Here is a 10,459-nt window from a genome sequence, read left to right as displayed (position 1 = left end):
CACTGACTTTCCTCTTAAAGAAAAAACCTTTCTAATTTTAAGGAAAAAGCAGGTTAATATTGGGTTTACTGTTCGGCCAATTACTGCTGTTCGTCCAGGCTTCCGGTTTACGTTTCTGCTTGCTCTTGCCCACTTACTCAGTATTTGGGGACGACATGAATGTCTGCAGAGGAGCCGGTCCTGTTACTGGGACCTCCAACTTAACAGAGGGACGCTCTCGCTCTGTCTCCGGAGCCACAGGATGCACTGACTGCTGCATCAGCCACGGAAGTAGCTTCTGTCCTAACGACAATTAGCACCAAACCCCACAGCCGGGCTGAGCCTGAGAGCGCGGGCTGCTTCCCCTCCGCAGTCAGTTAGGAGCGAGCCGCCAGAAGCACAAGACTCCGCCAGAGCCGGCGATCAGGACCCTGGCATCCAGTCTGGTAAACGTCAGGGGGCACTGGCTTCATCAGGCTGGGCAGGGCCTCCCGCTGGGATGGATGGAGCTCTGGCTGAAGAGGCGCTCAGCCCCCTCCCGCGGCTAAGCCCCAGCTCTGGGTGGGTGGACAGACGGATGGATGGACGGAGGGCAGAGCATACTCACAGGGAGGTCTGCGTAGAAGTAGTGCTTCCGGTCAAACAAGGACCTCCTGTTGATGTGGCAGTCCAGGGCCAGGCCGGTCATCACGGCTGCTTCCACACACCGCCTGTTGAGGACCTGGGGGGACAGAACACGCGGCTCCTCTCAGACCCACCTTCTGAACAAACGCTCCTCCGCCTGCGGACATCCTCCCCGAATCTGGCCATCCGGCCCTTCGATGGGCATCAGCTCTGGTTCTGTGCAGGCAGCTCGGCTTACAAGCCGACTCTGTATCTGGAGTCAGGGCTAGTTTATATAAAAAAGAAGATGCGTGCGGTGATGGGTCCCATTGGGCACCTAGTAACTGCCACATCGGGGGTCCTTCCCCCCTACCCGTACCTGACATGACATCAAAGTTAACAGGGAAGGTCCCAGAAAAGCTCAGCAGAGTGGTTACTACAGGAAATAAACTTACTGTCACTGCCTCTGCTAGAAGAACAAGGAGCCGCTCAGAACACACAGGAGGCACTGATTCCTGAGAGGAGGGTTTGAGAAGCAGCTCTCCAAACAACCTCGGTGAGGTTGGGAGACACTGTGACACAGAAAGAATGAAGTTCTGGAAATGACAGGACTGCAGCCATCTCCTCAAGGGCTGGGAAATGACGCACTCCTGCCTCCTACTCTCGGTCCAGGCCTGGCTGATTCCCTAGAAGTGGAGGCTGAGCGTGCCCCGCCCCCTCACCTCCCCAAGCTGCTCGTCCCTCCAGGGCTCCTGGGGCTCCTGAGCTCCTTCTGGATCCCACCCTGTCCCGCTTTCAGGAGCAAAAGACCAAGAAAGGGCTGGCCAACTTTCTGGCCCCAAGGGACGTAAACAGCTCTTAGCACTTTGGGGGGTGGGTAGGTGGCTGGAATGAGGTAGACAACTAGAGATGAGAGGAAAGAGCATTCAGCTCTGGAGTCAGGTCCAGACCCCACTGCCGCTGTGTAGATGTACAGCTGTGGGGCTGGAAGCCTCAGTTTCCTCACCTCTGACAGAGGGGTTCAATGTCTACCTTGCAGAGGGGACAAAGTCACAGCTGGCAAACCTCCTCCACAGCAGGAATTCACTACATAGTTCATTTTCCCCACACCGCTTCGGGGCACGTTTTGAGGACATTATGCTTGCTGATGAAACATATTTCTATTTTTTATTAGACTATTTATGGTGTTCTTTAGTATATATACTATGTTATTATCTACGTAGGACTTTCCAGTTATGCTTTTTTACATCCGCCGTTTTATTTCAGCCCCACAGCAACCCTATAAAGAGGGAATTTGTATTATTCCAATATGTCAGAAAAAGAAAAAACTAAGACCCAGAGAGACCAAGAGACTCACTGGAATCTCAGAGCAGAAAATGTTAAAGCCAGCTCGAGAGTCCGCAAGTGCCCTTGCCCAGAGGGTGACAAATAGAATAGAATCCCTGTGGTGCGGGGACCAGGCACCCAGACACAGGCAGGACTTGTTGATCAAACACGCAGATTTTAAAAACAAATCTGTACAAGAAAATGTAAGAGGTGTCTCTACTCACTGCAACATACAACCCCCAAAAGAAAAAGCCAACAGCAAACCTCCCTCCTAATAACATCATCACGTGCCTGGTTTTGGAAACCGGGTTACAAAATGGAGCCATCTCACAGCTTCCATTTGGAGCTCTTCATTCTGGGCCAAATAATATCGTCAGCTCTGCAGTTATAATGGTTTTCACGGTAAGATGTGTGTGCGGCGTGAACAGGATGCTCTAATTATTGACGTTTTCACTTGCTAATGTTTGGCATTTTACTGAACAGTTGTTCCTGCAATACAAACAGAGCTGGTGGAAGAGCCTGCCAAATCCAAGCCCAAAAACCTGACCCGGGTTAAGGCACACGAGAACCTGAGGCTGGGGTCCCGGCCCCGAACCCCACTCCTCCGGGGCTGGGCCGCGGCATGGGTGTGCTTGGAAACTGCCCGACTGGCTGTCTGTCCAGTTCTTGCTTTATCACTCCGTTTTCTAACCACTGCTTCCTCTCTCATCTCTGTCCAGTCTGCCCCTTTGGGGCCAACCTTCTTCCTTCCAGGCATGAAGAGAGCCCAGGTCTGTTTTGCTTGCTAATTTCTGAGTGTGCATTGCTAATAAACACCCCTCGCCTGGTGCTGTGCGGGAGTGAAGAGTCGTGGGTGATCACAGACTCTCACTGCCCCTGCATGCACATGAGTACACAAGCACTTGATAAACCATCAATTTTCCAAAGAATAAGAATTCAGTAAAACACACAAACATTACAGCAATATTGAATATACTTTCATCTTTTCTGGATGATTTAGGCGGCTTGGAGCACTTCAGGGTCAGAATTATAAGCATCAATCATCACCACACTACAGTTGCACAGAAGGGCTAGTAAACAGAGAGTGCCAGTTAAAAGAATGCCAAGAAAAAAGAATTTATTGCGATCCTAGTCAAGCTGCTTGTGACAGATGGAGGTCCAGGTCAGCATGTTCTGAGGAGAGGATGCAGAATTGGAAACTTCAACTGGGGCTGTCTTTATTCCAAAAAATGTCTTCAGTGTCTACACAATACTAGGCTTTAGGAATGCAGAGGGACATAGGACTCCGTTGCTGGCCTCAATGAATGTGCATTGAGGACATGAACCTGCCGGCACATCCTACATCCTTTGCAAGTTCATCTTCCACGTGAGGATGATCCTGCTAAAAATGCAAATCTTACGGCATTCTGTTGCCTAAAATCATTCAGCGGCCCCCACGTCCACATGATAAAGGCCAAGCTTTTACACGGTCTAGCTCCAGCCTCCATTTTCAATTTTATCTCCTATCACATATCCCCCCACCCAACCCCACCCTACGGTCCAGTTCTCCTGTAAACCATGCTGATTGCTGACTTGCCCTATTCCTACTCACAGTCTACTGAGACGTCACCAAGTCTGTGCAACGTTCCTTACGCTTCTTCCTATGTACCTCTCTGACCTTCTACATGCTTCCATTTGTGCTTGTATCACAGTGGATTAGATGTGTTTACATATATTTCCACTAAACTAAGTTTCATGAGAACGGGACTTGTCTGTTCAGCCTTGGACCCCTAGAGCCTCATACAGAACTGAAAGGCAGTGGTGCTCAATGTGTGTTGAACTCAAATGAGGAGGGAGGTGATGGGTATCCACGGAGGGTCTCAGAGAGGCAGTGATGCCTCACTCTCCTCCAAGGTGTTACCTGCCACCTGCTGGCCTTCAGACTTATTTCTGGAAGTGCCCTGAAGTGAAGACCAATCACGTATGATATGATCAAAGAGGTAACTCAAAAACTCCAAAGACTAACTTGTCCTGAAGAAGCCTGTTACAGAATTTTCTTTGCAATTAACATAAAGTGACTACAAAGGAGCTCACGGCTAACCCCAGCAGCTTTCGTGTGGAAGGAAAGCAATGCTTCTTGGAACTCACAAAGCACAACTCTCTCAGGTGAGCCTTAGGACACCTCACTCTGAATTTGGGAACCATCAACAGCAAGTGCTGACTGCACTCAGCTTGTGTCAGGAGGTGTGCTCTGCACATCACACACATGTGCCATTTAATCCCCTCGGTGGTCCTAGGGCAGATACTCTTATAATCCTCATCTTACACATAATGAAGGGAAACACAAGAGATTAAGTAACTTGGCCCAAGGCGACACACACAGTAAGTGGCAGAGCCAGGATGTCAGACTCCCAGAACCCAGGCTCTGGGCTACACTCATCGTAAGCCTTCAAAGAATGAAGTGCATTAGTGTTAGCTCTCAAGACCCTAACTTCAGGCCATAACTCTGCAGCAGCATCTCAGACCAAACCCTTCCGTTTCCAGTATTTTCTTCCTGCCAGTTTCTACCTGCATAGTCTTGTTTTCAGATGTCAAGCTCTTAGAGGGTGAGCCTCATCTTCTTTGAACTTTGTAGAACACTCTGTACACAGGCTCTGGCATGTGGGAGCTGGAGAGTGAGTGGACCTACAGTTTTTCTCAATCAGCAGGGGATGTTGTATCGCTCGACTTCTGAAACCTTTAGACAAAAGTACCTGTGAAACGATTTATTGAATAAGTGAAGAGCTAATTCCTTAATCGGAAGTTAAGAAAGGTATGAGAGGCGGAGGCAGGAGATAAGACAGCCAACAAATGTCATGACCAGCAGAGAGACTGGGCAGATCACAGTCAGAAAAAGGATACAGGGTGAGGGGGTAGTGAATGGTTTTTAAAAAGAATCATCACTTGTTCGGCTTGTTTGAAAAATAAGCAGTCCTGAAACCGTAACTTGTGTGGAACCTAAAATACATCCAGCGCATAAGGCAGCATAAACAGCCCAGAAACATCATGAGACTTCCAAGGACACGCTGTGACCACAACATGAGAAGCAGTCTTCGAGTTTTAAGACTTACTTAGCCTAACCAAAGAAACATTTCCTGATCTCTCAGCACAACAATCGTTTAATCATTTAATGACAACTCCCAACACATACAAGATAAATAATCAAGTAATTCATGTTCTACTTTCTTAGTCTGTCTTGATTTTTTCCCCTCCTCCCAAATCCTCTGATTTAATTCAGGCCTCCATTCAAACAATCCCCCGTCCAATCAAGAATTCTGCACCTGCCACCTGGCCAGGTGTCTCTGCCTCCACCCTCAGCCCTATAATCTCTCCTCCACATCCATTCAAGAGTGATCTTTCTAAAGGATAAATCTGTTCATGTAATTCCCCTGCTGAAAATCCTTCTTCCCTCCTCCCCACCACCGAAAGGATAAACTCAAGTGCTGGTGGAGTCTTCAGTGCTTTTTGTGACTCGGCCCATCACCACCTTGCTGGCTTCCTCTCCCTCCACTACCCCTAGCCCGACAGATGTTTATGCAGCTCGGCACGTGACATGCTTTCATACAAACTGCTGCTTCTGCTGGGAACGCCCTTCCTCCTCAACCACTTGAGCAAGATCTTAGCACCTGGCAAGACTCCCGGTTGACCCACCAGTACCTCAGCGTAGGTATCCCTCCTTCTCAGCTCCCGTGCGCTCTGGAAAAGCACTGGCTCCCCAGCCAGGCTGAGCTCCCTGAGGGCAGTCAACTCATTTTATCTTCTTTGAGCCATTACCAAATGCAAACCAGCTGATTAAACATTAACTGAGGTAATGAATAATTTAGCATTCCCTTTATCAACATCCCAAACTCCATAAGCTATGAAATAAAAGCAAAACTGTTCTATAAAATGTGTCAGGAAAAAGCAACCACTCTTAGCATGTAAAATAGAACAGATTTCATGCAGAGACCTTATTACACAGATGACAGACGAGCCAGGATGTCAAAAAGGCAACTTAGAAGATTCTCAGCAGCAGGAAGACACTCATACCCCAGGGATGGAGGGGCTGGGTGGGGAGAAGCAGAAGCAGTGGACGTGACTTCTCCACTACCTGTGATGCTGACAGAGGAAGAGGGAAGGAGAAATTCCCTGTTGCTTCTTTCCTCCCAGCTCGTCTTTCATCAGAGCCTCCCACCCAACCAGTCGGAAGCCAGCTGATGGGGGCGGGTTGGGGGAACACTAGGACCGTCAGCCTGCAGGAGCACATGCCCCCCGATCCCCCACCCCCCCGCCCTCCTGCCCCCCTGCAGTGATACTCAAAAGAGCGGGCGAATGGTGAGGCGAGGAACTGAGGAACGAAGGCCACGACCACACAGCAAATCCCATCCATTTTTATACTCACTTCTATGACTCCTTCTTTTGTTAAATATCTAATTGATCAAACGATGCCACTCTCAAGTCTGTCCAATCAACATACAAATGAAAATCTTGTGGACTCCTTTTTCACATACTGGTATCCAAGAATTATGAAATGTTACTAATTTATAAGGAGGATTTGTGATAACTCAACTTGGGTTGGACCGAACTCTAAGGTGACATTGACTATTAGGAAACGATTTGCTAAGTAAGTTCACGGAATGAAGAAGACTCCATAACTTATTCAGTCAATAAAATATTCCCTAGGATTTTAGCACATTTACGTGAAATTCTACAAATTACAAATAAATCAATTCACAGAAGTCAGTCTTGGGGACCTATGCCAGGAAATATTTTGTGATATACTTCAAAGGAGTAAAACTGCATAGTCTTCAAAATAGTTTGTAGTTCACACCATTTCTATTCCCTTCCTCCTTTACCCTCAACTGGTGACCCAACAGTAACATGATACCCAAAGTTAGTCCAGTGGGTACCAGTACCTCCTTAAAAAAATTGAGGCAACATGACAAGACTAGTGTAACTCACTGAAAATCCAGTTAGCAACTCCTCTGGATCATTCAAACAAAGACTCTAAGGTGATGTTTTACAAAAATCCCAAGTGGCAATTACTCTATGAAATTAATGCTATACATGACAAACCTGATGATTAAGATATAGCATGGTAAATGCTTTAATTTATGGAGAGAAAGTAATTAAGATTTATTAAGTAAAAATAAGGCACTAAAACGTGCTTTTATCTTACCGCTAACCATAAATTTGTCTCAAAGCACGAACTCCCTCTGATTCATATTCAAAGCGAAAGTTCCCACACAGATAAATTTTCATTATGGTAAAGAAAGTTGTTCCCCATCCCATCGCCTCCCCACACCACATTCCTTCTCATCCTTGAGCTCTTTTATCATCCCCGGATACAAATACAAACACTTTGAGCACTGATGACTAAGCTTGCTAAAACTGCTCAGTTAAGACAATTTTTTTAAAAGTGGACTTCTATCATCAAAAGTTACCAGGTTTCTGTAGATACTAAATATTTATCTAGATATGCCCACATAAATATATATGTTCTTTACATCTAAACACGGGCATTGCCTCGGGAAAAGGAGAACGTGAATGCAACAATTTTTCTTTTGTTTAAATCCCTCTTTCACAAAAGGGAAAAAAACATCAAATATCCATCACAGGAAACAATTCTTGTTCAAAGAGGAGGGGTATGGTCTGGCAGTTTCAGGGGTCCCTCAGCTCCACGATCCTCTCTGTTCTCAGCCCTCTTGTACCAATTCCGCTCCCCAGGACGGGTCAGGATCAAGGGCAAGGATATTTCCTTGGTCCAAAGTGCCAGAAGGCCCACTCTCCTCACTTGGGATTCCATTCTCCTCCTGCCCCCCCCTCCCTGGCAAGGTCAGGTGGCCTAGGGCTGGTACCCACACTCCCTCCACAAGGAAGGGCTGGAGAGGGCAGCCTAGACCAGCTTGGCCTTTGACACTGGAGCAATCCCTCTTGCTTTTCCATGGACCATTGGGATACTAGGACCTGACATTCACCTCTGGGCTTGTAGGAGAAAGAAGGGAAAGATCCAGGCGTCCCTCTAGCCCAGGGAAAAAGAGCTCTCACGTGACACAGCCTGGTTTGTTCGGACTTCACTTTGGGGTCGGAGGCCAAGCCAACTACTACAGTGTTCACTTGTGGAGCCTCAGACCTGGCCAGGGAGCCAGGTTAGAGAGGAAGGTTTGAGAATGGTTGGCAGCCAGTGAAAAGCAAGACTGGGAGTGCAGGTTGGCTGGTCTCCATTTCTTGTTCCCAGAGCACTCCGGGCAGTTACTAGCACGGCAGTTATTCTGATCTTGAGAAGACAAACTGGGTCGAGACTGAGTCGGAAAGACCTGAGCCTGTCTTCTCTCTACTCATCAGCTGTGTGACCCTGCACAAATCACCTAACCTCTCTCAGCCTCAGCTTTCTTATCTGCGAGGGGAAAAACATAACTATTTTGCAGGATTGTTTGGTGAATTCCATAAAATTACTCAACATATGGTAGACATTTAGTACACACTAGTTTCAGAATGGAAGTGTTATTAAATGCAAAACGCCCAAATCAACTGAATCTTTCATATGCAAGCTTTTCTAAGAGGCAAGGGAATCTAATAAGAAAGGGTCTAAACAGTTCCACAGACCCATTAGTCTGGATTTACAATCCAAAGTACGGCACAACAGATGCTGAAATTATGTATTATGTCAAACATCATACTTCCCGCTTAAATGATAACCAACACTTTTGTGATAATTAGTTTGTTATCTGCAGAGGAATAGAGACCATATTTCTTAACGTCTCAGGAAGCTTATATGACTTCATTTTCTCTGTTTTATCGTGAAGCAAAATAAATCTGTGGCTGGAAAAAGCTCCCATTCTTAAGTGAGAGAAACTACCTTCTGACAAGCTGAACAGTTAGACACCAGATAACTGAGTCGATTTTTACTGCCGTCTCATTGTTGCCCACCACATATCTGTGACTTCCTGTCTTCTAAGATAGCAGCTACTTTTGAAATTCAAAGAGAGTCTGCGGAGAAGAGATGTAGGAAGGCATGAAGGAGACATGGGAATCACGTTTTAAAAACTCACTATCCTGCAGCAACATGGATAGACCTAAAGATTATCATACTAAGTGACCTAAGTCAGAAAGAGAAAGACAAAGACAAATGCCATATGATATCACTTATACGTGGAATCTAAAATACGACACAAATGAACCTATCTACAAAACAGAAACAGGCCCACGGACATAGAGAACAGACTTGTGGTTGCCAAGGGGGAAGGGGGTGGGGGAGGGATGGAGTGGGAGTTTAGGGTTAGCAGATGCAAACTATTATATACAGAATGGATATAATAAACAAGGTCCTACTGTACAGCACAGAGGTCTATACTCGATATCCTATGATAAACCATAATGGAAAAGAATATTAAAAAAGAGTGTAGGGCTTCCCTGGTGGCGCAGTGGTTGAGTGTCCGCCTGCCGATGCAGGGGACGCGGGTTCGTGCCCTGGTCCGGGAAGATCCCACATGCCGCGGAGCGGCTAGGCCCGTGAGCCATGGCAGCTAAGCATGCGTGTCCGGAGCCTGTGCTCCGCAATAGGAGAGGCCACAACAGTGAGAGGCTCGCGTACCGCAAAAAATAAGAAAAAAAAAAGTGTATATATAACTGAATCACTTTGCTGTATGGCAGAAATTAACACAACATTGTAAATCAACTACACTTCAATTAAAAAAAATAAAGAGTTTGTTCAGGGGAAAAAAAATAACTGTCCCTTTTTAAAAAAAATTAATTTATTTATTTTTGGCTGTGTTGGGTCTTCATTGCTGCGCACGGGCTTTCTCTAGTTGCAGCGAGCGGGGGCTACTCTTCGTCGTGGTACGCGGGCTTCTCATTGTGGTGGCTTCTCTTGTTGCGGAGCACAGGCTCTAGGCACACAGGCTTCAGTAGTTGTGGCTCATGGGCTCCCTAGTTGTGGCTCACAGGCTCTAGAGTGCTGGCTCAGTAGTTGTGGCGCACGGGCTTAGTTGCTCTGCAGCATGTGGGATCTTCCTGGACCAGGGCTCGAACCCGTGTCTCCTGCATTGGCAGGCAGATTCATAACTACTGCGCCACCAGGGAAGTCCCAATAACTGTCCTTTTTGAATAAAACTTTGGGATTGGGCCAGGATCTTTAATGGAGAAAGATTTCCCCCAACTTTAACTCTGAATATTTGTCTTTCTCTTGTTTATAGCTTTTAAGAAGAGTATATTACTATTAAAAAGGCTAAAGCATACAAATCCATTCATTTTAGGTCACTGCCCCCACACTGAAACTGCCACATCTTTTCTAACCTACCCTAAAATTTACTCCCAAGACCTAGAGATTCAATGGAATGACAAACTTTTTCATATTAAGAGTAATCAGTGATAGTGATAAGAAACATTAATTTCATGAATGAAAAGCTCTAATGACCCAGAAAGAGATCTACTTTTATCTTTACATAAAAGGTTAGTAGTTAGTTGAAAGCTCTGACTATTGCTGAGAAACAAAGCAACTGCTTGAACCAACTGAACTCTAAGAAATGCTAGCTAGGTATTCACTACTGGTATG

The 10,459-nt window shown here is 46.3% G+C and overlaps 1 protein-coding gene across 4 annotated transcripts in view; it reads right to left on the bottom strand.

Moving 5' to 3' along the window:
- GATB (glutamyl-tRNA amidotransferase subunit B) overlaps positions 1 to 10,459 on the bottom strand; it is a 77,059-nt gene that overhangs the window by 45,469 nt on the left and 21,131 nt on the right. For all 4 annotated transcript variants that reach the window (XR_012332139.1, XM_004315290.4, XM_073805512.1 and 1 more), the window contains exon 3: positions 587 to 700. Coding sequence is in view for 3 of the 4 variants with exons in the window: in XM_004315290.4 (XP_004315338.2) it covers positions 587 to 700 (114 nt within the window). In the remaining variant the exon portion in view is untranslated. The remainder of the gene's footprint in view (positions 1 to 586; positions 701 to 10,459) is intronic.

Source organism: Tursiops truncatus, chromosome 5 (assembly GCF_011762595.2).
Source record: "Tursiops truncatus isolate mTurTru1 chromosome 5, mTurTru1.mat.Y, whole genome shotgun sequence".
Classification (NCBI taxonomy): domain Eukaryota; kingdom Metazoa; phylum Chordata; class Mammalia; order Artiodactyla; family Delphinidae; genus Tursiops; species Tursiops truncatus.
The sequence above is the reverse complement of the archived record's forward strand: the minus strand, read 5'-3'. Positions and strand labels throughout refer to the sequence as shown.